Here is a 26,351-nt window from a genome sequence, read left to right as displayed (position 1 = left end):
TCTATAGCATGTCTGTTTATCACTTAAAGGCCTGTTTTTTGGGGTGGCCAAAGGCATTTCTAGCTGCACTGCAGAAATTAGAAAGCCCCCCCTAAAAGAGGACTTGTTCGGGCAAAAGAGGGCACATGGTCACCTTAGCTAAGTGTCTCCTCAAACACACTAGAAACATTGCTAATCTTCTGTTTTCCTCTACAACTTTACATGTCTTTGAGAGACGCTTTAGTGATTTTTGGTCTTTTGTGAACAGACTGACTGAACGAGCGCCAGCATTCCCCCTGCACATCGGGTGAACGGTGACGTTTGTGTTCACATGGTGGTTTAGTGAGAATGCGCGGTAAGATTGTCATTCTTTGCATTTTTTAGTATTTGTGGTTGGTAAATAAAATATCTATTTTATAAATGTTGTAAAAGTACAGTACCTGGGGCAGACTGGATGCCCAGTCATGAAAATAAATTGGTAATCACATCTGGTTATCTTATTGTATTAACTGGCCTAAATAAATAAAATATATATATATTTATGAATTGGTTATCACGTCTGATTGTCTTATTGTATTAACGGACCTACATGTCCTTTTTAATTGCATATTTCCTGGGGTGAAATTCCCCAGGTGGCGTTGTCGGAGAATAAATAAAATCAGAAACCCCTCAGCTGCCACATTTGTTGTCGTCGGCAGGATATATATACTTCTGACAAGGACGTGATTACCATTTTAAAAAAAAAATGTTACTGATGATTGTTGTGTAATTTGTGAGAATCATTCTTCATAAATTGTACATTAACTGCGGTATCTTAATGTGTATTGGAGACAAAACAGCAGAGGTTGGAACTCTTTATAATTGTTTAATTGGTCATTGTATACCTTGTCGGGACTGCCCTCTGGTGACATGGAGGACAAAGTATGTCAACTAAGGGAGATGGTGTAACAATTGAAGGCTTATAATGAGCGCTTACTGCTGGAGAGAGTTTCTTTGCTGACATGCCCTGGTGCGTCTGCTTCCCCTCTGTCGGGCTCCGCCCGTGCTGCAGTTGCAGAGCAGTTGTTTGTGATCCCCAGGGATCGTAAGTGTGCTATGTTTAATGGCAAGCCTGGTATAACCAAAGCAGAGTGGGTAGAGGAAGTCCAGGCTTGCATGCGTGCTCGTCACCTGTCTGATTTTGACCAGGGAGAGGCAAGGGAAGAAATTAAGTTTAGCTCTAGTGTAGAGCGCTGCGATCCCAATCGTATTCGGGATATTCCGAAAAAACTGTAAGGTGTTCGGTCTTATGTAACTCTGCAGCTAGCTTTCTTTGCTAGGATGCTGCATAAGGGAGAAACTCTTATGGAGTTCTCCTTGGCACGTATGGCCTTGATAGAGAAGATAAAGCAGTCTGCACCTAATGGCCGACTCAATTCTGAGGTTTTACTCCGAGACCAGTTTGATGAGCTTGTCATTGATGGTGCCCTTCGCAGGGAGCTGAAGCAGTTTGTCCATCGCAGGCCCATTGCTACTATATTGGAGGTTCGTGCGAAGGCTATTAGATGGAGACGTTAGGGTTTGCCAGGAGGCACTCAAGACCAGAGTCACTCTCTTCCTTCACTTTATGGCCTGCAGTATGAGGTGCAAGGACGGCCTCATGTGGCCGCCAGGGAAGCTGCAGCAAATACTGACCAAATAGAACTGAAGGAATTGTAAAAACAACAGCAGCAGCTGAATCAGCTTGCACAGACAGTGTCTACACTACAGGCTTCCTCATGGAAGCCCCGCCCACCTCGCAGTCAATTACTGTGTGTGTGATTCCACCAACCTGGCCATTTCGCCAGGGAATGTACTGAGAATTGTGGCCCCTCTCGCGGCCGTGATGCACGTTTGCACTGACTCAGCCACAGGAAAAACTAGCACCCATTGAACTGCAGAGCCACAGTTCAGGTGTTGGGGCTCAGGAGTCGGGAGCAGACTGATGTCATCTTGCCCAAATATTGTGGTCCCTATTGGTGGTATCAAAGTTACTTGCTTGGTTAATACTGGGTCCATGGTAACCACCATCACGGAGAGTTTCTTCTCTGAGCATTTTGCCCTTTGGGGTAGCCAGCGCCTTAAGGGTTGCCAGTGGTTGTGGTTGTCTATACCTTATTTAGGTTATTTAGAGTTGGATGTAGCTCTTTCCAGCAAGGTTCTTTCCGGCTGTGGTATTTTACTTAAGGAGCTCAGTCACCCATCCCTGGTATTCTTGGTATGAACGTCAGTGGTGCTACCTGGATCTCTTTGGGGTGCATGGTCCCTCTCTCTTTAATTCTGCCATAATAACACAAGCCCCAGAACCATTTGTGAAAGCCCTCCATTATTGTCATCAGAATGCTTCTTATTATCCGTCTGATATTGCTGGCACTGTTAAAGTGCACGGCCGGAGGCCAGTTCGTATACCAGGAGGCACTTTGAAACTTTTCCATGCCACGTTTCTGCTTCCATGTTTCAGGTGGTAGTACCCTGTTTGACCCGCAGTGGACAGCACTTCCCACTGGGCTATAACCTCGACATGCCTGGTTCCGGTCACTCGTGGTACTGCCTTCATTCCTGCGGTAAATGTAGGGAAGAATGATGTACTTCTTTACCCACGTATTTCCTCGGGAGTATTGGGTGTGGCTCAAATCGTAAGCCTTCCAAAAGCCAATTATTGGATACGAACAGGTCAGACAAGAAACTTTTTACTACTAACAAGTAATTACTGTTCAGTAGAAATTTGAAATACAGACTAGACTAGCTTAGTTGGTGAAAAATATTTTTAGGACTTGCTATAAAAAGTAATTACTGTTCAGAGTAAATTAGAAATGTACAACTTCTTATTTCAAATACAGACTAGACGTGCTTAGTTGGTGAAAAATATTTTTAGGACTTACTATAAAAAGTAATTACTGTTCAGAGTAAATTAGAAATTTACAACTTCCTATTTCAGATACAGACAAGACGTGCTTAGTTTGTGAAAAAATATTTTTAGGACATGCTCTAAAAAGTAATTACTGTTCAGTGGAAATTAGAAATTTACAATTTCCTATTTCAGATACAGACTAGACATGCTTAGTTTGTGAAAAATATTTTAGGACATGCTCTAAAAATCAATAACTGTTCAGAGTAAATTAGAAATTTACAACTTCCTATTTCAAATACAGACTAGACAGGCTTAGTTTGTGAAAAATATTTTAGGACATGCTCTAAAAAGTAATTACTGTTCAGTGGAAATTTGAAATTTACAAATTCTTAATCAAATACAGACTAGACGTGCTTAGTTTGTAACAAAAAATTTAGGACGTGCTCTAAAAAGTTATTACTGTCTAGTGTAAATTGGAAATGTACAACTTCTTATTTCATATACAGACAAGATGTGCTTAGTTTGTGAAAAATAATTATTGAAAAGAAAATATTGTGAACTGTATTTTACACAAGATAGCAGTACAGAAGGGCGCCAAATGTATCAAATCACATACCATGCTCAAATTGATAAAATCCAAAAAGGACAGTATTTTACTGTAAGTGATGCTTTTTGGTCTATTCCTTTAGAAAAAGAAAGTCAAGCATGATTTGCTTTTACTTAAAAACCATTTTCGGTCAAAACATTCAGGCGTGTCACAGTAACTTTACTCCAAAGGAAAGCAAAGGAAATTTTGGTTTATGTAGATGACATCTTATTGGTAAACGAAAATCATGACAAATGCAAAAAACACACTCTCCAACTCCTTGAGTATTTGCATAAAACGGATAACAAAGTAAGTGAAAACAAGTTACAACTGTGTGAGTCAGGGGGCAAATACATGAGCCTCCTCCATCACTATCTAACGCACAAATTGCCATCTTTAGACCATGGGATTAGCCAAGTTATCGTCGGGGCAACGATACAAAACCTCGGTGTAGAATGTAGTGAGTGGGTGTTCAATAATAAAAGCTCAGAGATCCACTTGAGTGACTCGCTGATGAACAGACCGACTGAACGAGTGCCCAGATTCCCCCTGGTGGTGGCTTCCCCCTGCAACGGCGCTGTTGGTGGCGGTGCGTAGTTCACATGGTGGTTTAGTGAGAATGTGCGGTAAGATTGTCATTCTTTGCATATTTTAGTATTTGTGGTTGGTAAATAAAATATATATATATTTATGAATTGGTTATCACGTCTGATTGTCTTATTGTATTAACGGACCTACATGTCCTTTTTAATTGCATGTTTCCTGGGGTGAAATTCCCAAGTTGGCGTTGTCGGATAATAAATAAAATCAGAAACCCCTCAGTTGCCACAATTAAGCAGGGGCAATGGGTGGCATCTACATTGCATGAAGGGCAGCATCTGGCCTATGAGCCTGAAGTTAAATATTTTTGCTGTCCATCATGAACTTTATTTACCATGAATAGTATCATGTGTGACTTTCCATTGGGTTTTTCAGAATAAATTAATGACACACTTTGTTCTTTTTGCAGAAATCCATTATGTCGGACAACTCCAGTATTTTCGACAGTCCAATAAAGCCATGCACTCGCTCCAGACCGGGCCTTTACTTCTTCACGGTTATCTCCATCCTCAACATACTCATCCTTCCTCTTTTAATCTTTGTCATATATGTGGCCATTAAACAGCGGAAGCAGCAGTACAGCCTTTCAAAGAAGTGGACACACTCTGACATCTTCACCTACAATATGATTGCGATGGAGTTGATAAAAATCACATCAATTTCTCTATACTTGTGTGGTGGCTACCTCCTGAACCATAACGCACGGCGTGTTGGCGAAAGCCTGTACTCCATCACCTTGCCTGGGCAGACTCTGTTACATGTTCTCACCTGTGTGGAGCACTACGTAGCTGTGGTTCATCCGATCACTTACCTGTGTCTGAAACAGGCCACCGGGGCCAGGATTAGAAACATCACTATTGGGTGTATTTGGCTTCTGTGTTTTGCAGTAATGCTGTTGTCCGAAGGTGTTTTCTTTTTCCTCTCTGATGCCATAAGCACTTGTTTGCTGGGGGTCGCCTTTGTCATGGTCAGTTATTTAAGCACCTCTTCGCTCTATGTACTCAAATCGTCCGGTCCAGAAGAAGCTTACGGGAACCAAATAAAAAGCAGGCTCGTCTACATTACCTATCTCATTATGGGAGCGTTACTATTGCGATTCATAGGACTTTTGATATCTTCTATCATGTATATGAGCACTCTGCCTTCAAAACTCAGATGTGTACTGGCCATGACCGGATCTTTTTTGGCCCTGCCAGGCATTCTGGTGCTGCCCATGCTGTTTTTGCACCGTGCAGGAAAACTAGCAGGCAGTCAAGTTCGATAAGGAACATGTCAATTACTATTGTAGATATTTGATATGTCATTTTGCAGGATTTCTGTTCTCAGGGTTGTAGTAGTTCCAGGACCAGGAGATATATACAGAGAACAGCAGAAAGAAAAAAAGTGCCTTACTTACAGTATTGTTGTGATTCATCTTGTATCGCTTATGATCTCCACTTTAAGTTTTTGGATTTGGATGGTTTTTGTGTATTTAGCTCTGCCAGGTCAGATAAAAAACTGTGTAATTCTTGAGTTTTTAATATGGGCAAACCTGACGTTTTCTTTGATTCTGCCTGTGCTTTATATGTACAGAGCGAGTTAAACCAACGACTGGTTTTGTTGCATCGTATAATAAAATTAAGTCTATTATTTATATTGATAAGTAAGGCTGTTTTCTGTATTGCTTTGTATTTCTTTGTAAACAAATGGCATTGTCTAGTAACAACTCAAGTTCTTTATTCAAATGTTTTTAAGGTAAAGTGTTTCATTTTGTCTTGTCACTTAAGCACAGTTTTCATTCCAGTTATGCTACGGACTGATTTGGAACTTTTACTCCTCCTCTTAAATCCTCTTCAATTTCACATCAGTGAATGTATCTTTTTCTTTATTTGGGTGACTGTCAGTGATTCTCTGTGTGTGAAGTATAATGATAAGAATGATTTAAAATGTCTTCTCTGGACTTGTCGTTCCAAGTCAAAAATAAAAAGCTTAAACTTTTCTTGTTCTCTAAATCACACAGAAATAAAACCAAGGTCAAATAGTTTCCTTACGTTTATTTCAGTGTTGAGAGTGCGACAGGTCGGGGCCTATCACAGTGATCAGACATAACAAGCAGGCAAGACACACACAATAAAAATTATTCACCAAGATATCGTACCTCAAAGGAGTCGCCTACTTTAAAGTATGTTTCAACTGTTTTTATTTTTTATTTTTTTATTTTCAACATTCATATTATTAAGGCGAATCAGAAAAGGGTGTGATTGAATCCAGAAAAGCGGTTTTATGCAACCAAGTCAGAATCTTGAAGTCAATTCCAGCTCCATGCATATTATCTAAAGAGATGAAATGTAATTGCATTCATTTTTTATCTAAATAATAAATGGATGATTTTGGCATTTGAACCCTGCAAACTTATGTGACACAAAGCCAAATTTTCTTTTAAGTTAATGGAGTATTTATATCAAGATTGATGTCGGCTCACAAATAGATTGCTAGGCCGTGAAAAAGCTGAAAGGTATTAACTGAACATATGAATTTGGTGTATTAAAGATAAGGGAACAAAAACTGATTTCTACAACAAATGGTTTGCTTATGACAAACATTATCAAAACTGCTTAACACAAGACTACTGCATAAAAAAGTAAATGGCACTTAAATGTTTTAATGCACAACTTAGAACACAATCAAACGTTATACACAATTCATCTTTAAATTGGGTCAGTGGTACTGTATGATCCAATAAAACTTTAAGGAACATTGCAGTGAAACTCGAACTCTGGGGTGCAAAAGGGCAATAAGAACTATGTATGCAGAAAGAAAAATAGAACCTGGAGATAGAAGCATGTCAGAGTGCAACACAAAACCATATTTCACTCTTAAATCTAAATTAAATAAGTATTGTTCCGTTCCACAATCTGTTTCCATTGGAAATTTTTTTGTAGTTTTTTCCCTGTTTTTTTCCTGACAACAATTTAAAGTTAGATTTGTTTGTAGTTATGTTTTAATACACCCTTAAACTGGTTGTAGTTGAACTCTATTAATGATCAAGGTACTTGCATTAATCTTCCTGCTCATTCATACTCAAATGACATTCAAAAAACAATAAGTTTGATTCTTAAAATACATGAGAAAAATAACATTCTGTATTCTGATATCTCTATGTACAAACAACTCAGGTTAAATGTGATGTTTAGCTATTTTTGGTAAATCTGAAAAACCCGGGGAGACTGGGCTGTCTGGTAAATTGCAGATCATTTTCTATATATTGGACTAATATTTTAATCCCCTCCTATCAACTCATGGACCATCAACAATTCAGTATATGCACTTCTTCTTACTTACTTACTTTCTTCTTACTTGGTTATTCTGTGTCTCAATTGACATACATTCACATTTCTCATGCTTTTGCAAGATCAAATGAAGCATGCAGTTTAGGTTAATTCGAGGGAAATGTTTTAAAAAGTGGAAAGATTATTTTTCCAATTGTGAAAATAATAAAACACAAACTATTTTAAGGTTTGTTATGTTCTCATAAAGTTTAACAATACTTTGCTCTCAAGTCTAGAAAAGAGTAAGATCTATAGGTTGAGGAGCCTTTTTTTTTAAATATAAAAGATAGACAGAAATTTGAATTCTGTCAATGTTCAGAGATTGTTACAGTAGTGCACAGCTCAAATAGACATTACAGCTGAGAAAGAGATTCAGACTCAGCAAACAGAATATTTTAAACATTTGTTAGTCATGCTCAATTATTTTTTTGTCGGTAGAAATTGAAGAAAAATGATGGGTCAGCATTTTCTTTGCTTAATTTGTTTACAACAAAGCTTTAAGTCATATTTAAACAAGGTGGTTTGCCTGATTTGCATAGGGATAATTTGAACAAGCTTTACATTGACAATGTGTTCACGGTTAGAACAAGTTTTGTTCCATGAACAAAGGATGGAAATATTAAAGGCTGAGCAAACACACCAAGATGCATTCAAACACGGACTTACACACTTTGCAAATTCAATAAGGCTTGAGGTAACTAGAGAGAGAATATGATTGATAAGTAATTAAAAGTGACACTTTGAAGCTAAGCTGTCTCATGTGAAATGATTTAACTTCCAGGTTAGCCTTGTTATAACTACATTAAATTTTATGTGTTTGGGCCCTTAATTCTACTGACTTGGATTTCAGTTTGTCTACTGACCATTCACCTTTCATCTTTTTCTTTTTAAATGATAGAATGTCTCTTTTTTCTCACGTGAAAAAAAAACATCCATGACACGCTGGTGTGGGGAATTCATAAGAAATGTGGAAGCAAACATACAGTATTAACAACACACTCAATTATCTTCACGCTCACCTTAAAAAGACCCACAGGCAAATGTCAAAAATAAACTAGAATCCCTTTCAAGATGAAAATACTGAACAGGTAGTTCGCTTTTCTTCTCCTCTTCATGCAGTAATCCTTGAGCACAATGGTTATGTCTTCTGTGCATTAGTCCAGACAATCATTATTGTAGGTAGCGATAGACCTTAAAGCAATGGTTTCCGGAGTCTGCAACGACAACGTGTCCGTCGGAAGTCAGCGCCAAACCTTGAGGTCCGTATAGCGGGTCAGCAGATGTGTTGATGTAAGAGAGGAAGGAGCCATTGCCATCAAACACCTGCAGATGTAGGGAAGAAAAGAGAAGTTGTTGACAGTCATCAGTCCACTTTGAATTTCTACGCACCTGAATTCTACTGTTGCCCCAGTCAGCCACGATGATGTTTCCATTCAAGTCCACGGCAACACCAGTTGGAGCATTGAACTGGCCATTCCCTTCCCCGTTCGACCCGAATTTTAACACCAGTTCCCCCTCTGGTGTAAAAACCTGGAAACAGGAACTATTTATATCCTGACTACACGTAGGTCTTTGGAAGCACATTCAGATTATTTTAAGTTATTACCTTTACCGAGTGGTTATGGAAGTCAGTCACAATAATTTCGTTGTTCTTGTTCACGGCTGCAAAGTGGGGACCTTGAATGCAGGGACACAGAAATGTTACAATTTATTAGAAAATATGTTTTATATAATCTCATAACAGTCCGTCAAAATGTGTCAGCAAAGTCACAGATGATACTTTAGTACATATTTGACCAAATAATCTCAAACAATATCAGCTCAAATATACTTTAACTCACAAACTATACAGTGATAGTTCTCCCAAAATTTGTTCAATTTCACAAATTTTCCACTCACCCTGACATCGACTAAGGGTTGGAGTTATTTTTACAGGAATCCGTTCCTTTTAAGAGTTATAGGCAGATATTTTAGCGACTTTAGCTCCTGTGTCTTCGTCTTTATCTTCGCCCCAAAAAGACACTCTTCAAAATATCTGAATATGTGTACATGTGCAAGATTTACACTGATAGACTGAATCGTCCGCTCGATAAAAAGCTTTAAATAAAGGCTTTAATACAAGAGGGACATGACAGAAAAGCAGTATGGAGGTATTTGAATGCTCTCTCTTCTCTTTTTGAACAAAGATGAATATGAAGATACTTACATTAAAATGGACATAGATTGTTCATTTTGCCTATGACTCGATGAGCTTTAAGTAATATTAGGAATTGTATCCTTTAAAATCATTTACCTGCAAACTGCTTATCTCCATTCCCACGACTCCCAAACTTGCTGATGAGCTTTCCAGTCAGCTGGAAGATAAAAACAGTGCATGCCTTGTTGTCGACAACAATCACATGACCGTTCTGGTCCACTGACACTCCTTTTGGTCCCATTAGTCGACCTGCTCCAAGTTTTGCCTGAAGAGGACACATTTTTTATTATAATATTTTTATCATCATATCATCATTATTATCCAAGGGTTATGGTGACCCAAAGGCCCCTAAAAAGGTGATTCATCTTGACCCAGAAAACTCAAGGGATACCACAAATACATTTGTTTTCAGGCCTTCGGGTCACATTGACCCTGAGATAACGCAAGGGTTAAACAGTTTAATTTACTTAATCTTACTTTGAACTTTCCTTCGCTGGAGAAGATGCTGACCCACTTGTTGTCATAGTCGGCAATAATAATGTCACCACTCGGGTGTACCGCCACACCTGTCGGTCTTTGTAGTTGTCCCGGGGACCGCCCACGAACCCCAAAACGGATTCTGAACTCCCCCAGATTGGAGAAAACCTAGAGGAGAAAATATAGGTTTTATATTCACATGGATGCACTGAATTAATTTGGAGGAAAATACACACAAGTTAATAGATAATCACTGTGTTGCCTTGGCCTTTAAATGTTATTTTATTTGTATGTATTTTTAACCGTGTATTGTTCTGTCGTTTAAGCGCTTTGTGACACTGGTCTGTGAAAGGTGCTTTACAAATAGTAATAACTTACTTACTTACTCAATAATATATATTCATATTCAATGACCACTAGTGCATGCAATAAAAGTGACTCCTTGTGATCTCTGAGTACCAGTGATGTGTTGGTGAGGCCTCATTGAACAGCTAATAAGGTATCATGATACGTTGTCTCCATTCATTGAATTAGTAGATCTGAGCCAACGAGACCTGGCATCATTTTCAAACTGTGAGTGCAATCTAGTAGTTTTCATTATAAAGACACTGTATCATATTACTTCATCAGCTGTTTCATGAGGCCTTGTAACATGACAAAGCTGTTTTTTTTGCCTCCAGTCTCCTGTCATGAACTTCAGGTACAAGATATGATAACCTTTTTGAGTTGATTCATGACTCATTTTACGTGACAGTTTTACTGTTGATTTTGTAATTTTTGCTAGAAAATGTTTAGGTTGTTTTCTAGCAGATACTGATCAATATGTCCACAAATATCTGTAATCTTCCAAAAATGAAAATCATTATTCAGACTAAAGGAGCAGATTGATGATTTGGAAATGAGTTTAATTTAGACTTGAAATCGAACAACAATGTGACTAAATTCAAAGCCAGAACTGACTGTAGCATTTTTTTTTCAAGTGCATCAATGTAACACCACTCTACCTGAATACACTGATTGTTGCTGTCAGCGATCAATATTCTTTCACTGGAAGAAGTCGCCACACCTTGAAGGTTGGTGAACTCTCCCTTGTTTCGACCTTTGGTTCCTGAAAAAAAGAATAAAAAACCAAAGGCACTTAAACATGCCATTGAGTTATTATTTGTTATATCCTGGTACCGATTCTGAAGATAAGATCATCTTCAATAGGGTTCTGGGTTTTTCGTCTCGGTGTCCCAAGTGCACTGCTGGCTCTCTTTGACCCTTTCTTCTTCTGGCCTGGAGACTTCCCTCGTCTTTTTGCCCCCTCAGAAGATCCAGTAGAGGGTGTGGCGTTGGCTGCTGAATTGGTTGCTGTTGTGGTGGATGGAGACACCTGAAAGTAGACAAGGATGTAACTCACTTGCTCTCATTAGATAGATAGATACTTTATTCATTTCCTTAGAGAAATTCACGCAATAGTTTCGCCATTGACTCCTCTTACCTCAACGTCAACTTCTAATGCCCGAGCTACTGTCAATTTGAAGGGGCTTCCTTTGATATGCTGGTCGTATAAGCGAAGAGCCAAGGAAAAGTTGCCCTCTTTTGGCACCATATACACAAATTCGTAGGTCCCGTTCTTGTGGTCTACTATTTCACCATCTACTATACTACCATCCGGGGTAAAAACCTAGAAGAAAAAGCTTGACTATTATTATCCACAAGAATTGATTCCTGATTATATGGTTGACGTACCTCAGCTGAAAGAATTGCATTGCCACTTTTACATGCTCCCCCAGACTTGTCCCTTGTTACAATCGTAACAGAAGCAGGATGTCCTACTACACACTGCTCCAGACCGGCACCCATGGCCTCGCTTTGGCTCGCCACAGCACTATGACAAGAAATAAAAGGTATGAATGATTATTTTTTATATAATCCACTCCTTGACCTATAACTCGATGAGGTTTCATTAAGCCGTGGAAAAGGTATTGTGATACAATGTCTTCTTCTTAAAGAGTCTTCTGCTTTATAATCTCTGGTTCTGATCTTCTAATTCAATAAAATCTGGCATCATTTTCAAACTCTTTGCCTTTCTATAAGGCAAAGAGTTTGAAAATGGATAAACTCCCACCTGGTCGTTACAATCATTCCCAGGTTATGGATCGATTTCCGCAGTCCATCTGTCTCCATCACTAGATCCAGCTGGTCGTTTTCTTCAGGCAGGCATGGCAAACCTCGACCCGCCATCTCTCCGAGTCGTTTGCAAAGATCTTGCTCCATTTGCAGGTTTGCCACACATAAATCCACGGCCAGGACCTCGTTCGTCTGAGAACATACGGCCTTGATGTCCCCTTCACCTCGTGTAAGGCTTTCTACCTGGGCCAGAAGAACCTGGGGTAAAATTGATTAAATATTTAAAATACATACTTTACCGTTTTGTTTGATTCAGATACAGATCATATTGTAATTAATATTGTATTCGTCTCATTTTAAGTTGCTTCCACACTTAAGTGTATTCAGAAGACAGGTACTGTACAAAAAAAAAAGATTTGCCACACAAAAAGTCAGCAGTTCAATACCACATGCTCAATAAACTAAATCATTTAAGCTTCCAAGACGAGAAAGATAGGAGCAATTATTAATTTATTAAATTTCTTATTAATTTTTCAGCATTTAATCTCTTATTAGGGTTGGAGTTAATCCCTGCTACCTGGGGTAAGAGGCACATCAGGAGGAGATATCAGAGCCAATACTTACACCTATGGACAATCAAGAGTATTTCTATTAACTTCTCCATCGTTTTGGACCATGGAAGAAAACCAGAGTGCCCGAAGTAAACCCATACATGTTTGAAGAAAACATACAAACAGCAAACAGCTGGAAGTGAACCCGGAACCTTCTCGATACCTGTTAAATATACCATAGTAATTTGGTACAAACCTTCTGTTTAAGACCATAAGTGACCTCCAGTTCCATCAACAGAACACTCTTTCTCACATCTAGCTGCTTGTGCAGATCCTCAATACTAGACTGGATGTCCTCTTCTATGGATGCCCGTTGAGTGGTCAGCTGCTGGAGGATCTCTCTAACAAACGCCAGAGAGTCAGAAATCTGCGGAAGTCTAAAGAGACAAAAGGGATGTTTAAACAACGAGAGTTTAACTGTGTAGACTGTCGGTTGAGTACCTGTTCTGGACAGAGCTCAGTCTTTCTTGCAAAGTGCTGCGTTGCTCCTCAAAAGCCTGACTGAGAGGGACTTTTGGGTGTTCTTCATGTTCAGGCACACAGTCCTCACACAAAGCACAGCCACAGGCTGAACAGTAGAGATCTGACACCTGCACATGAGTAGGCGGTTAGAGACAAACGATTCATTATTAGAGACTATAAACCCTAGAAATGCAAATTTATGGTTTAAAGTTGTTTCTTGTGTATTATTAAAATAGATCATTGTGTGTGTATTACTAATGTGTTGATGACGCCTCATGAAACAGGTCATGATATCTTCATTTTGAAAGACAACTTGATGGCACTCTCTACTTTAGTTGGCTCTGATCTTCTAATTCAATGAAACCTGGCATTATTTTTAAACAGAGTGCCTTATCAACCCATCACTAGTGTTTATCATTATGTACATAGAAGGACACTGATTTGATAGAAATACTTCATTAAATAAACAGACAATTATGCTGAATTTATGTTATATAATAAATAATATAATTAATGAATATGAGTGGCTTTAATTCATGATGTTATAGAACAATTGTATTACATCATGTATTCTCCAGTAAAATGGTAACAATAGAAGTCTTGACTTCATTGTTTTATTTCCTCTGATCTTATGGTTTTCATATTACTTGCCCTTATTTTAAAGATTTCAGTTATTGGTATTTAAATATTTAAACATAATTATTAATTGTTAACTATCTCTTATATTTAGTAGTTATTTCTTTGTTGATTACAGACAATATTTGTTTGTTGTTCTTATTTTTTAATTTTTTAATTGTTTTACCATTAGGTTGATGAAAGAAAAACTCACAATGGTCGCAAAAATCACTTCACTATGACAAGAGAAATAATAAATAAAGATTCTATAAAATTGAATTAAATGAAAGTCAGATATTGCTTTTTTTTTTAGCAATTCTTCAACTGAATTCTAAAAAAAATAAACTCATGAAACAGAACCTTCACTTAGCAATATCTGACTTTTTACTTCAAATTTCATAGATTTGTTGGTTTCAGGTTATTTCTGTTACCATTGTGAGTTTTTTTTTTCATTAACAAAAGGGTACCAACAGTTGTTTCCTCGTGGATAGATCTCATGAGCACCAAGTGAATATCTAAAGCATTAAGAACTCTCACCTTCCCTGCGTGCTGCAGGCAGGTGTTTTTGCCAGGTGGAGCCTCCAGGACGGTGCACTCTTCACTGCTGCTATCTGGGGAGTGTTGGTGGGCCTCCATTGGCGACCCACTGCCAGAGTGGAATTGACCTCCTAACACACCCCTATTCCGCCGCTTCAGCCAGGGGTCAGGCTGGAGCTTAAGTGGCGGATGGCAACTGGCGGTGCAAACTGTCGACTACAGCCAACTTCCTGTTTCTACTTTCAATCCATTGTGTGTGGCAGAGCTCAATGTTTAATGTGAAAAGATGCTCTCCATCTAATCGCTAATTCTTGAAGTCATCCATTTGTTAGGATGGCTAAATTGGCTGCGAATGTTATCTAGCTTCAGATGACCTTTTTAGAGTTTAAATTAATGCAGGATCTGCTGTGACCTGCAGAGGAGAGACAAAAACACAATCTTTGACCCTCCTGATAATAATAACAAACGTTTTATTTTGTGGAATGCGAAAGGAGTGAAGAAAATGTTAAGACAATAGACAGAGAGTTTTCTCACAATATTCATAACTCTAAAAAAATAATAATTACCGGTAGTAAGTACCAAAATGTTACGTATTGTTGTCTTAAGTGTAATTTTTTAAACCCTCGCGATGGTTGGTTGAAAGTCAAATTAAGATCCATGTTGACAAGATGCTAGTGTTAAAGAGGCAAAGCAAAATATATTATCAATTATGCTCTGCATAAATGTATGAATAAGGGACTTTTAATTGAAAGCAAGTGGAGGATTGTGCTTATTTTTACACTTCTGTTCCGTATTTTATTCAGCTTTTAACTCAGTATTTAAACGTTCGGCCCCTCCGGTCTTATTGAGTTTGACATGACTGTTTTACTAGGAAAGCACTTTAGGAAGGAAACATTTTTAGTCTGTTTCTGGTAGAACACTTGGTTCTCCATTTGGTGGAGATTGTCACAGTAAATTTGGTTTTACTCAGAGAAACCCCTCTTTAAAAAAAGGAAAATACAAAAGTGCATGTGTATCACTAGAGTACAACCAAACATATTAAAACATGATACAACAAAATTTAAATAAGTAAATAGCAATATATTTTACATTCAAACCAATGATGTGCAACAAATTTTTCATGCAGAGGGTATAAATCATGTTTCACTGATAAAACTTAATTAATATGTGGATGGTGTAATAGTTATATGCAAACACTTGCTGTCGGTATGCCCCCCAATACTTATACGCTGGCCTGGGAATTACCATATGCCCACCATATATACCCACGCAGTTGTTATGCTGGCAGCAGCAAAAATAACTTAGGGAAGGTTCCATCCAGAGCCATGAACCTATCGAGCAGTTGAACCCCCCAGATGGATGATGGGAGGCTGTGAACTGAAGGACGTCAATGAGGATATGATAACATTTCTTCAGAGGCCGCTAATGTAGGTCACCAAAATGTCTTCAAAGGAATGCAAAATAGACATTGAGGCAGTTGTTGCCATGGAGATAGACACTGCCGCAATGGGATTGGGGGTTGGAAGAAAAAATATCAAATTTTCAATTCCACATTAAAAATTAAAGCCGTGTGTTCTTGTTGTTGTCTAGAAACTTGTGCACACGCGGACACACTCTTCAACCCTTTCCTGACTCTAAAAATGTGTTGATATTTATTGTATTTAAGTGTTTGAGCAAGATTTAATCTATTCGACTTCCCAAGTCCAATGCAAGCAGCCCACTTTTAAAGAATACATTTATTCTTTGTTTCATTCAAAAAAACGTGTTTGGAAATCTCAATAATGCTACATATGAAAGAAAGAAGCATCACTTTTTCGCCCCCACACTTCCATCCCAAGGTTGTTGTGAAGGACAATGGCCAAAGAGCAGATGAGCCTGTGCATGAAGTCCTGTGTGTCTGGTGACAGTCTGTAACTGCCACCAACAGCATGTGACTCTCCTTCTCTATTATGCTTCTGGATGAGCACCCGATGGATTGAAGCGACATGGAAATGGAGAAAAAAATGTCTTAATAATTAAATAACTATGCATTTTACTACTATTGAATAGATATTTGGGGACATTGTAAATTTAAGTGATTTTTATTACCTGGGAAAAAATACACAATCTCCCCAGGGAAAATCCCGAATCACATACATTTCAATTAAGTGTATGTTATAGGCCATGGAGGAATCTTACTCGAGAAAACTGAGAACACACAAACTGTGTTTCAAGTATGTTCACTGAATTATTTTAACCTCGTGTGTTTTGGAGGTTGAATACTTTAAGCTAAGATTTCAACAGTCCTTGAAATCTTTGCAAAAGGCTAGTGTGTATGACAATCTAATCATATTTTCTTAACTCCAAGTTCTGTTTCCATTAATTCTTAAACATCAACTTTCAGTCGGCAAAAACAGACAGATTTATTCTGTTAATGTTGCTACAATCGCAGGGGTTTGCCCTATTCTAGAGACAAGAGATGCTACAACTATCTTAGTCCTGAATTTGAATGCAGCTTTTATTATTTTTAGTTTCACTTGACTGGCCGTTGGCCGATGTTGAACATTGTCTCCACTGTGAATGTAAGCTTGTTGACGGATGAGTGCCCTGTGGGTCCTATCCAAAAGATGAATTGCTTATAATGGAAGACAAAAATAAACAGAAGCAAGTGGTGGACGTTTTATCAAAAGTAATTTGTCATAACTTTTGTTGTGCTCTCACATGAGCTCATGTTTAATGTATACTGTATATGTTTTTACTCGTTGACTTTTCATCAATTCACTCTGAGATGAAATAGTACTTTGTGTTGCCAGACTTAGCTATCAATAAATCGGTCGTCACAGGATCGAATAAAGCTGACATTGAAGAGAGGAGGTAACCTGATCTTGGCCTTTTCTATTCTCCCGTGGGAAAGTCCTCTCAAGCTGTCTGCTTCTGTTGAGTTCTCTTCTTCAATCTCATTCTCAACATGCCTAGTAGCGCAAAGTCAAAGTGTGATTCCCATTTATGCCAATTAACAAAGTCATCCCTGAAATGTAGAGGAAGGTTTGAGAACCACTTGCAGTAAGGACAAAATGCATTCATTTATTTGTTATAGGCTTTCAAAACCACCACATTTGTATCCCTAACTCATATTGAAGAAATTAACTGATTCTATCATTTTCCTCTGGGGTTGTTTAAAAGACAAATAATGTTACATTAATGTGAACTGAAACATGGCTCTTCATTCGGCCCATTTTGTGCTGCATAGGAAAAAAAAAACACATTTAGATAGAAATCTTTGAGGTTTTAAATTGAAATCAACCAAGTCTATGAAAAGTGATCTGCCATATTTGGAGAGATTACATTAATGTAAATCATAGTATGTCTTACATTGTCTTGTCAGTTGATCCTGTCCGTCTCTTGCAGTGGGTCTTATTTTCCTACAGCTGGAAGACTTGTCCCTCTATTCTAAATTCATGATGGTAAAGATGAACCTTCATAACTTTATGCAACAGAGTGGTAATTGGTTCATTGATTTTCTTCTCATACATGTTAAACCTTTTAAAAACATGTAAAAAACTGAAACTGAGATGTACGCAGTGCTCATGTTGGGGTCTCGTGTTGGTCTGATCCAACAGATCAAACATAGCTCATAATGACGATGGAAGGTCACTTAAGCAAGCTAACTTTTCTACAACACATGGCTATGCTCCCACCAACCCCATTATTGATCTGTTACAAAATAAATCTTATCTTAAATTTAGGACACATATTTTTAAAAGCACGATGGAAACTAACTATGGTTTTCCTTAATGAATGTTCCTCCGGTCGACACCTTGTTTCAGTTGATGACGCACCTGCAGTAACTGCTAGCAGGATGCTAAATGCAGGCCTAGAACATTCACACACAAACACACACAGATTTGGTATCTTGAGAGCTAATGTTTTTCCTGTCTATTGGAGCCAGCAGTCATCCCTGTCAGAGCATCTGCTTCCTCTCATCATTCCTCCATCACTCTGCTCTCACTACTGAGAAAAACCTGATGCAGATGCTGCTGTCATCTCCAAACGTACATCAATGAACACACACCTCTTTCATCACACATCCCAAATAAAGCAGAAGCAGCACCTACCTTGTTTCTAGACTATCAGCATGTGCGTTTATTCCAGCCTGCAGCCATCATGTCATGATATCTCCTTGTATTCTGCCTCTCCTCAGTGTGTGTAGGTGTGTGTGTGTGAGAGAGAGGGGGTATCATCGTCACGGCAACACCAGCAGCTTGCAGCAGCAGCAGTATTGTAGAGGGGGATGCGAAAGAGAGTGGTGGAGTCATCCAATGGGAGCAAGGAAGGACGAGAGAGAGACAGAGGATTGGTTTATAGGATAATCAGTCAGGGATTACCATCCATTCCCCCTTCTTTATCTATAACCATGATTTCACAGGGTCTGTTATCTATAGAAGCATATACATTGTATGATTCATCTTGTGCTAACCACTCCTGTTAGGTGCTACTTTTGAAAAACATTTACTTTTGTCAATACCATTGATTTCTGTTCATAAAAAGAAGCATATATCCCAACATATTGCTTAAACTTAATTTAGTGGAGGTCCACCAAGGCTCAACATTGTTTAGTTTATGTCCTCAACTATACATAAGTGTATGTGTTGACACAACCCCTAGGTTTAAAAATATCGGCTGTCAGATTAGAACGTGAAGCAATGCAGATTGTTTTTCTTTTAATTCTCGAATAAATTTGGAATTCCTTGTTCATTTATTATCATTTTAAATAATTCTCGTTAAGTATTTATTTGACCTACTTGTGAGGCATATTTAATTTAACAAGTGGGTGTGTTGAATCCCTTTTCAGACGTTCTGGTGTACTTTTAGTTTCCTATCGGTAGGAGGCAGTGAAGGCAATACACTCTGCAACCAAACCAGCGAACAAGAGATCTTATCTCATCCTCCAGCACTAGCATAGCTAGCAAGCACTGTAGTAGGACTTCCTCCACGCTAGACGCCGGCACGAATAGAAGCTGTGAGTAATATGATTTACTGTTCAGTTTCTTTAACAAAATATTGACTTTTCCTCAACAGATATACACGCATGCTTCAGTTCACTAGATGAATACTACATGAAAGCGTTTTATCTTATCGGATGGTCGAGGATTCGATTGTACACAACAGTTTTCCTCAAGCGTTCATTTAAAAAACAATGCTTGAACTTTGTTTAATGTTCTTGTTTAGCCAAAGCTTAGAACTCGTCTTCCGTCCAGTCGACATAAACGAGAATGTAGTTTGATAACTTAAAATACTTGTCACAGGGAGTTATTGTAGTGACCAGGTGTTATCGAAAAGTGCTTGTTAATATCGGACTTTAATTATTTTAGTCAAACTAACACTACGTCTTATGTACTATATAAGTGTGCATTGAATCTTTTGAAACTTTAAACGCTGCTTCAAGAAATTGCATTTTACGCCCTCGTGTACTTAGTTGATTTAGATATATATTTTTAAAATTTTTTTAAATTTAAAAACGTTTTCTTTTTTTTTTTCTTTCGGCTGCGAAAGATGGCCAGAGTACCATGCTGGTAATTTCCTTATTACTATGTAAAATGTTTAGTATTTAAGTTGGATTCACTTGTGTATACTGTATATATATACCTGTTTAAAAGCTTGTTGTGCTCCACTGTCCCATCTTGTGTTCACGAATAAGTTTACACATAGAGCAGAGACGTTTTTACTTTGGTGACAGTATCAGTATGACAGTTTTCCTAACATTCGTAGTTTCCACCAGAGGTCTAACAACCAAAGATGGCCCAAACCTTCCTTGGATGTCTGAGCGACTAGATCGCGTTCATTTTAATATATTAAAAACGGCGTTTTTTACAAAATACTTTCTTTCTTGGCAGAGGAGCTTGAATGCCTTGACGCTCCCAACCTGGATTCCCAACAAGTAAGTATCTTTTCGACATAATCATCAAGTGTCTGTCGCTATGATGACGGTTTTCCTAACATTCGTAGTTTCCACCAGAGGTCTAACGACCAAAGATGGCCCAAACCTTCCTTGGATGTCTGGGCGACTAGATCTCGTTCATTTTAATAATATTAAAAAAAGGCGTTTTTTACAAAATACTTTCTTTTTTAGGCAGAGGAGCTTGAATGCAGTTGGTGCTCCCACCATGGATTCCCATCGAGTAAGTATCTTTCCGAGATAATCAAGAGTCTGTCGCTATGATGACGGTTTTCCTAACATTCGTAGTTTCCACCAGAGGTCTAACGACCGAAGATGGCCCAAACCTTCCTTGGATGTCTGAGCGACTAGATCGCGTTCATTTTAATATTAAAAAAGGCGTTTTTTACAAAATACTTTCTTTTTTTAGGCAGAGGAGCTTGAATACTTTGATGCTCCACCATGGATTCCCATCGAGTAAGTATCTTTTCGACATAATCAAGAGTCTGTCGCTATGATGACGGTTTTCCTAACATTCGTAGTTTCCACCAGAGGTCTAACAACCAAAGATGGCCCAAACCTTCCTTGGATGTCTGAGCGACTAGATCGCGTTCTTTTTAATATATTAAAAAAGGCGTTTTTTACAAAATACTTTCTTTCTTGGCAGAGGAGCTTGAATGCCTTGACGCTCCCAACCTGGATTCCCAACAAGTAAGTATCTTTTCGACATAATCATCAAGAGTCTGTCGCTATGATGACGGTTTTCCTAACATTCGTAGTTTCCACCAGAGGTCTAACGACCAAAGATGGCCCAAACCTTCCTTGGATGTCTGAGCGACTAGATCGCGTTCATTTTAATAACATATGAAAAAGGTGTTCTTTACAAAATACGTTCTTTTTTAGGCAGAGGAGCTTGAATGCTTTGATGCTCCACCATGGATTCCCATCGAGTAAGTATCTTTCCGACATAATCAAGAGTCTGTCGCTATGATGACGGTTTTCCTAACATTCGTAGTTTCCACCAGAGGTCTAACGGCCGAAGATGGCCCAAACCTTCCTTGGATGTCTGAGCGACTAGATCGCGTTCATTTTAATATTAAAAAAGGCGTTTTTTACAAAATACTTTCTTTTTCAGGCAGAGGAGCTTGAATGCTTTGATGCTCCACCATGGATTCCCATCGAGTAAGTATCTTTTCGACATAATCAAGTGTCTGTCGCTATGATGACGGTTTTCCTAACATTCGTAGTTTCCACCAGAGGTCTAACGACCAAAGATGGCCCAAACCTTCCTTGGATGTCTGAGCGACTAGATCTCGTTCATTTTAATAATATTAAAAAAGGCGTTTTTTACAAAATACTTTCTTTTTTAGGCAGAGGAGCTTGAATGCTGTTGATGCTCCACCATGGATTCCCATCGAGTAAGTATCTTTTCGACATAATCAAGAGTCTGTCGCTATGATGACGGTTTTCCTAACATTCGTAGTTTCCACCAGAGGTCTAACGACCAAAGATGGCCCAAACCTTCCTTGGATGTCTGAGCGACTAGATCTCGTTCATTTTAATAACATATGAAAAAGGTGTTCTTTACAAAATACGTTCTTTTTTAGGCAGAGGAGCTTGAATACTTTGATGCTCCACCATGGATTCCCATCGAGTAAGTATCTTTCCGACATAATCAAGAGTCTGTCGCTATGATGACGGTTTTCCTAACATTCGTAGTTTCCACCAGAGGTCTAACGACCAAAGATGGCCCAAACCTTCCTTGGATGTCTGAGCGACTAGATCTCGTTCATTTTAATAATATTAAAAAAAGGCGTTTTTTACAAAATACTTACTTTTTTAGGCAGAGGAGCTTGAATGCCTTGATGCTCCACCATGGATTCCCATCGAGTAAGTATCTTTTCGACATAATCAAGAGTCTGTCGCTATGATGACGGTTTTCCTAACATTCGTAGTTTCCACCAGAGGTCTAACAACCAAAGATGGCCCAAACCTTCCTTGGATGTCTGAGCGACTAGATCGCGTTCTTTTTAATATATTAAAAAAGGCGTTTTTTACAAAATACTTTCTTTTTTAGGCAGAGGAGCTTGAATGCTGTTGATGCTCCACCATGGATTCCCATCGAGTAAGTATCTTTTCGACATAATCAAGAGTCTGTCGCTATGATGACGGTTTTCCTAACATTCGTAGTTTCCACCAGAGGTCTAACGACCAAAGATGGCCCAAACCTTCCTTGGATGTCTGAGCGACTAGATCGCGTTCATTTTAATATTAAAAAAGGCGTTTTTTACAAAATACTTTCTTTTTTAGGCAGAGGAGCTTGAATGCCTTGATGCTCCACCATGGATTCCCATCGAGTAAGTATCTTTTCGACATAATCAAGAGTCTGTCGCTATGATGACGGTTTTCCTAACATTCGTAGTTTCCACCAGAGGTCTAACAACCAAAGATGGCCCAAACCTTCCTTGGATGTCTGAGCGACTAGATCGCGTTCTTTTTAATATATTAAAAAAGGCGTTTTTTACAAAATACTTTCTTTCTTGGCAGAGGAGCTTGAATGCTTTGATGCTCCACCATGGATTCCCATCGAGTAAGTATCTTTTCGACATAATCAATTGTCTGTCGCTATGATGACGGTTTTCCTAACATTCGTAGTTTCCACCAGAGGTCTAACGACCAAAGATGGCCCAAACCTTCCTTGGATGTCTGAGCGACTAGATCGCGTTCATTTTAATAACATATGAAAAAGGTGTTCTTTACAAAATACGTTCTTTTTTAGGCAGAGGAGCTTGAATGCTTTGAGGCTCCACCATGGATTCCCATCGAGTAAGTATCTTTCCGACATAATCAAGAGTCTGTCGCTATGATGACGGTTTTCCTAACATTCGTAGTTTCCACCAGAGGTCTAACGGCCGAAGATGGCCCAAACCTTCCTTGGATGTCTGAGCGACTAGATCGCGTTCATTTTAATATTAAAAAAGGCGTTTTTTACAAAATACTTTCTTTTTCAGGCAGAGGAGCTTGAATGCTTTGATGCTCCACCATGGATTCCCATCGAGTAAGTATCTTTTCAACATAATCAAGTGTCTGTCGCTATGATGACGGTTTTCCTAACATTCGTAGTTTCCACCAGAGGTCTAACGACCAAAGATGGCCCAAACCTTCCTTGGATGTCTGAGCGACTAGATCGCGTTCATTTTAATAATATTAAAAAAGGAGTTTTTTACAAAATACTTTCTTTTTTAGGCAGAGGAGCTTGAATGCTGTTGATGCTCCACCATGGATTCCCATCGAGTAAGTATCTTTTCGACATAATCAAGAGTCTGTCGCTATGATGACGGTTTTCCTAACATTCGTAGTTTCCACCAGAGGTCTAACGACCAAAGATGGCCCAAACCTTCCTTGGATGTCTGAGCGACTAGATCGCGTTCATTTTAATATTAAAAAAGGCGTTTTTTACAAAATACTTTCTTTTTCAGGCAGAGGAGCTTGAATGCTTTGATGCTCCACCATGGATTCCCATCGAGTAAGTATCTTTTCGACATAATCAAGTCTGTCGCTATGATGACGGTTTTCCTAACATTCGTAGTTTCCACCAGAGGTCTAACGACCAAAGATGGCCCAAACCTTCCTTGGATGTCTGAGCGACTAGATCGCGTTCATTTTAATAATATTAAAAAAAGGCGTTTTTTACAAAATACTTTCTTTTTTAGGCAGAGGAGCTTGAATGCAGTTGGTGCTCCCACCATGGATTCCCATCGAGTAAGTATCTTTCCGACATAATCAAGAGTCTGTCGCTATGATGACGGTTTTCCTAACATTCGTAGTTTCCACCAGAGGTCTAACGACCAAAGATGGCCCAAACCTTCCTTGGATGTCTGAGCGACTAGATCTCGTTCATTTTAATAATATTAAAAAAAGGCGTTTTTTACAAAATACTTACTTTTTTAGGCAGAGGAGCTTGAATGCCTTGATGCTCCACCATGGATTCCCATCGAGTAAGTATCTTTTCGACATAATCAAGAGTCTGTCGCTATGATGACGGTTTTCCTAACATTCGTAGTTTCCACCAGAGGTCTAACAACCAAAGATGGCCCAAACCTTCCTTGGATGTCTGAGCGACTAGATCGCGTTCTTTTTAATATATTAAAAATTGCGTTTTTTACAAAATACTTTCTTTCTTGGCAGAGGAGCTTGAATGCCTTGACGCTCCCAACCTGGATTCCCAACAAGTAAGTATCTTTTCGACATAATCATCAAGAGTCTGTCGCTATGATGACGGTTTTCCTAACATTCGTAGTTTCCACCAGAGGTCTAACAACCAAAGATGGCCCAAACCTTCCTTGGATGTCTGAGCGACTAGATCGCGTTCTTTTTAATATATTAAAAATTGCGTTTTTTACAAAATACTTTCTTTCTTGGCAGAGGAGCTTGAATGCCTTGACGCTCCCAACCTGGATTCCCAACAAGTAAGTATCTTTTCGACATAATCATCAAGAGTCTGTCGCTATGATGACGGTTTTCCTAACATTCGTAGTTTCCACCAGAGGTCTAACGACCAAAGATGGCCCAAACCTTCCTTGGATGTCTGAGCGACTAGATCGCGTTCATTTTAATATTAAAAAAGGCGTTTTTTACAAAATACTTTCTTTTTCAGGCAGAGGAGCTTGAATGCTTTGATGCTCCACCATGGATTCCCATCGAGTAAGTATCTTTTCGACATAATCAAGTCTGTCGCTATGATGACGGTTTTCCTAACATTCGTAGTTTCCACCAGAGGTCTAACGACCAAAGATGGCCCAAACCTTCCTTGGATGTCTGAGCGACTAGATCTCGTTCATTTTAATAATATTAAAAAAAGGCGTTTTTTACAAAATACTTACTTTTTTAGGCAGAGGAGCTTGAATGCCTTGATGCTCCACCATGGATTCCCATCGAGTAAGTATCTTTTCGACATAATCAAGAGTCTGTCGCTATGATGACGGTTTTCCTAACATTCGTAGTTTCCACCAGAGGTCTAACAACCAAAGATGGCCCAAACCTTCCTTGGATGTCTGAGCGACTAGATCGCGTTCTTTTTAATATATTAAAAATTGCGTTTTTTACAAAATACTTTCTTTCTTGGCAGAGGAGCTTGAATGCCTTGACGCTCCCAACCTGGATTCCCAACAAGTAAGTATCTTTTCGACATAATCATCAAGAGTCTGTCGCTATGATGACGGTTTTCCTAACATTCGTAGTTTCCACCAGAGGTCTAACAACCAAAGATGGCCCAAACCTTCCTTGGATGTCTGAGCGACTAGATCGCGTTCTTTTTAATATATTAAAAATTGCGTTTTTTACAAAATACTTTCTTTCTTGGCAGAGGAGCTTGAATGCCTTGACGCTCCCAACCTGGATTCCCAACAAGTAAGTATCTTTTCGACATAATCATCAAGAGTCTGTCGCTATGATGACGGTTTTCCTAACATTCGTAGTTTCCACCAGAGGTCTAACGACCAAAGATGGCCCAAACCTTCCTTGGATGTCTGAGCGACTAGATCGCGTTCATTTTAATATTAAAAAAGGCGTTTTTTACAAAATACTTTCTTTTTCAGGCAGAGGAGCTTGAATGCTTTGATGCTCCACCATGGATTCCCATCGAGTAAGTATCTTTTCGACATAATCAAGTCTGTCGCTATGATGACGGTTTTCCTAACATTCGTAGTTTCCACCAGAGGTCTAACGACCAAAGATGGCCCAAACCTTCCTTGGATGTCTGAGCGACTAGATCGCGTTCATTTTAATAATATTAAAAAAAGGCGTTTTTTACAAAATACTTTCTTTTTTAGGCAGAGGAGCTTGAATGCAGTTGGTGCTCCCACCATGGATTCCCATCGAGTAAGTATCTTTCCGACATAATCAAGAGTCTGTCGCTATGATGACGGTTTTCCTAACATTCGTAGTTTCCACCAGAGGTCTAACGACCAAAGATGGCCCAAACCTTCCTTGGATGTCTGAGCGACTAGATCTCGTTCATTTTTATAATATTAAAAAAAGGCGTTTTTTACAAAATACTTACTTTTTTAGGCAGAGGAGCTT

General features: G+C 38.8%; 1 protein-coding gene and 26 non-coding genes across 27 annotated transcripts; 26 read left to right on the top strand and 1 right to left on the bottom strand.

Annotated features, from left to right (window-relative positions):
- Positions 1–6,052: 6,052 nt before the first annotated feature.
- Positions 6,053–18,590, bottom strand: trim2b (tripartite motif containing 2b). The gene is made up of 14 exons (XM_087790141.1): positions 18,451–18,590; positions 14,357–14,768; positions 13,184–13,332; positions 12,939–13,119; positions 12,130–12,389; positions 11,751–11,889; positions 11,500–11,685; positions 11,196–11,391; positions 11,021–11,124; positions 10,017–10,184; positions 9,636–9,804; positions 8,949–9,019; positions 8,732–8,872; positions 6,053–8,665 (listed from the first exon to the last, which is right to left on the bottom strand). Exons 2-14 carry the CDS (start codon positions 14,453–14,455, stop codon positions 8,513–8,515), a joined length of 2,016 nt encoding a protein of 671 aa, XP_087646267.1. The 5' UTR covers positions 14,456–14,768; positions 18,451–18,590; the 3' UTR covers positions 6,053–8,512.
- Positions 18,591–20,308: 1,718 nt separating this feature from the next.
- LOC148082903 (small nucleolar RNA SNORD14) lies at positions 20,309–20,400 on the top strand. Its single transcript, XR_015711274.1, has one exon. It is a non-coding gene; the product is annotated as a small nucleolar RNA SNORD14 (small nucleolar RNA).
- A 146-nt stretch (positions 20,401–20,546) lies between these two features.
- LOC148082902 (small nucleolar RNA SNORD14) lies at positions 20,547–20,638 on the top strand. Its single transcript, XR_015711148.1, has one exon. It is a non-coding gene; the product is annotated as a small nucleolar RNA SNORD14 (small nucleolar RNA).
- Positions 20,639–20,779: 141 nt separating this feature from the next.
- Positions 20,780–20,871, top strand: LOC148082901 (small nucleolar RNA SNORD14). Its single transcript, XR_015711263.1, has one exon. It is a non-coding gene; the product is annotated as a small nucleolar RNA SNORD14 (small nucleolar RNA).
- A 145-nt stretch (positions 20,872–21,016) lies between these two features.
- Positions 21,017–21,108, top strand: LOC148082900 (small nucleolar RNA SNORD14). The gene has a single exon (XR_015711137.1). It is a non-coding gene; the product is annotated as a small nucleolar RNA SNORD14 (small nucleolar RNA).
- Positions 21,109–21,252: 144 nt separating this feature from the next.
- On the top strand, positions 21,253–21,344 carry LOC148082899 (small nucleolar RNA SNORD14). The gene has a single exon (XR_015711278.1). It is a non-coding gene; the product is annotated as a small nucleolar RNA SNORD14 (small nucleolar RNA).
- A 140-nt stretch (positions 21,345–21,484) lies between these two features.
- On the top strand, positions 21,485–21,576 carry LOC148082898 (small nucleolar RNA SNORD14). The gene has a single exon (XR_015711126.1). It is a non-coding gene; the product is annotated as a small nucleolar RNA SNORD14 (small nucleolar RNA).
- Positions 21,577–21,720: 144 nt separating this feature from the next.
- On the top strand, positions 21,721–21,812 carry LOC148082897 (small nucleolar RNA SNORD14). The gene has a single exon (XR_015711115.1). It is a non-coding gene; the product is annotated as a small nucleolar RNA SNORD14 (small nucleolar RNA).
- Positions 21,813–21,956: 144 nt separating this feature from the next.
- On the top strand, positions 21,957–22,048 carry LOC148082896 (small nucleolar RNA SNORD14). Its single transcript, XR_015711104.1, has one exon. It is a non-coding gene; the product is annotated as a small nucleolar RNA SNORD14 (small nucleolar RNA).
- Positions 22,049–22,192: 144 nt separating this feature from the next.
- LOC148082895 (small nucleolar RNA SNORD14) lies at positions 22,193–22,284 on the top strand. Its single transcript, XR_015711256.1, has one exon. It is a non-coding gene; the product is annotated as a small nucleolar RNA SNORD14 (small nucleolar RNA).
- Positions 22,285–22,427: 143 nt separating this feature from the next.
- On the top strand, positions 22,428–22,519 carry LOC148082894 (small nucleolar RNA SNORD14). The gene has a single exon (XR_015711093.1). It is a non-coding gene; the product is annotated as a small nucleolar RNA SNORD14 (small nucleolar RNA).
- Positions 22,520–22,659: 140 nt separating this feature from the next.
- Positions 22,660–22,751, top strand: LOC148082893 (small nucleolar RNA SNORD14). Its single transcript, XR_015711245.1, has one exon. It is a non-coding gene; the product is annotated as a small nucleolar RNA SNORD14 (small nucleolar RNA).
- Positions 22,752–22,892: 141 nt separating this feature from the next.
- LOC148082892 (small nucleolar RNA SNORD14) lies at positions 22,893–22,984 on the top strand. Its single transcript, XR_015711082.1, has one exon. It is a non-coding gene; the product is annotated as a small nucleolar RNA SNORD14 (small nucleolar RNA).
- A 144-nt stretch (positions 22,985–23,128) lies between these two features.
- Positions 23,129–23,220, top strand: LOC148082891 (small nucleolar RNA SNORD14). Its single transcript, XR_015711176.1, has one exon. It is a non-coding gene; the product is annotated as a small nucleolar RNA SNORD14 (small nucleolar RNA).
- Positions 23,221–23,360: 140 nt separating this feature from the next.
- On the top strand, positions 23,361–23,452 carry LOC148082890 (small nucleolar RNA SNORD14). The gene has a single exon (XR_015711071.1). It is a non-coding gene; the product is annotated as a small nucleolar RNA SNORD14 (small nucleolar RNA).
- A 144-nt stretch (positions 23,453–23,596) lies between these two features.
- Positions 23,597–23,688, top strand: LOC148082889 (small nucleolar RNA SNORD14). The gene has a single exon (XR_015711059.1). It is a non-coding gene; the product is annotated as a small nucleolar RNA SNORD14 (small nucleolar RNA).
- Positions 23,689–23,826: 138 nt separating this feature from the next.
- LOC148082888 (small nucleolar RNA SNORD14) lies at positions 23,827–23,918 on the top strand. The gene has a single exon (XR_015711048.1). It is a non-coding gene; the product is annotated as a small nucleolar RNA SNORD14 (small nucleolar RNA).
- Positions 23,919–24,064: 146 nt separating this feature from the next.
- LOC148082887 (small nucleolar RNA SNORD14) lies at positions 24,065–24,156 on the top strand. The gene has a single exon (XR_015711037.1). It is a non-coding gene; the product is annotated as a small nucleolar RNA SNORD14 (small nucleolar RNA).
- Positions 24,157–24,300: 144 nt separating this feature from the next.
- Positions 24,301–24,392, top strand: LOC148082886 (small nucleolar RNA SNORD14). The gene has a single exon (XR_015711235.1). It is a non-coding gene; the product is annotated as a small nucleolar RNA SNORD14 (small nucleolar RNA).
- Positions 24,393–24,537: 145 nt separating this feature from the next.
- Positions 24,538–24,629, top strand: LOC148082885 (small nucleolar RNA SNORD14). The gene has a single exon (XR_015711226.1). It is a non-coding gene; the product is annotated as a small nucleolar RNA SNORD14 (small nucleolar RNA).
- Positions 24,630–24,774: 145 nt separating this feature from the next.
- On the top strand, positions 24,775–24,866 carry LOC148082884 (small nucleolar RNA SNORD14). The gene has a single exon (XR_015711026.1). It is a non-coding gene; the product is annotated as a small nucleolar RNA SNORD14 (small nucleolar RNA).
- Positions 24,867–25,004: 138 nt separating this feature from the next.
- LOC148082883 (small nucleolar RNA SNORD14) lies at positions 25,005–25,096 on the top strand. The gene has a single exon (XR_015711015.1). It is a non-coding gene; the product is annotated as a small nucleolar RNA SNORD14 (small nucleolar RNA).
- A 144-nt stretch (positions 25,097–25,240) lies between these two features.
- On the top strand, positions 25,241–25,332 carry LOC148082882 (small nucleolar RNA SNORD14). Its single transcript, XR_015711215.1, has one exon. It is a non-coding gene; the product is annotated as a small nucleolar RNA SNORD14 (small nucleolar RNA).
- Positions 25,333–25,477: 145 nt separating this feature from the next.
- LOC148082881 (small nucleolar RNA SNORD14) lies at positions 25,478–25,569 on the top strand. The gene has a single exon (XR_015711204.1). It is a non-coding gene; the product is annotated as a small nucleolar RNA SNORD14 (small nucleolar RNA).
- A 145-nt stretch (positions 25,570–25,714) lies between these two features.
- Positions 25,715–25,806, top strand: LOC148082880 (small nucleolar RNA SNORD14). Its single transcript, XR_015711004.1, has one exon. It is a non-coding gene; the product is annotated as a small nucleolar RNA SNORD14 (small nucleolar RNA).
- Positions 25,807–25,944: 138 nt separating this feature from the next.
- On the top strand, positions 25,945–26,036 carry LOC148082879 (small nucleolar RNA SNORD14). The gene has a single exon (XR_015710993.1). It is a non-coding gene; the product is annotated as a small nucleolar RNA SNORD14 (small nucleolar RNA).
- Positions 26,037–26,182: 146 nt separating this feature from the next.
- LOC148082878 (small nucleolar RNA SNORD14) lies at positions 26,183–26,274 on the top strand. Its single transcript, XR_015710982.1, has one exon. It is a non-coding gene; the product is annotated as a small nucleolar RNA SNORD14 (small nucleolar RNA).
- The last annotated feature ends 77 nt before the right edge of the window (positions 26,275–26,351 follow it).

This window comes from Callionymus lyra, chromosome 4, assembly GCF_982586985.1.
Source record: "Callionymus lyra chromosome 4, fCalLyr1.hap1.1, whole genome shotgun sequence".
NCBI lineage: Eukaryota > Metazoa > Chordata > Actinopteri > Syngnathiformes > Callionymidae > Callionymus > Callionymus lyra.
The sequence above is the reverse complement of the archived record's forward strand: the minus strand, read 5'-3'. Positions and strand labels throughout refer to the sequence as shown.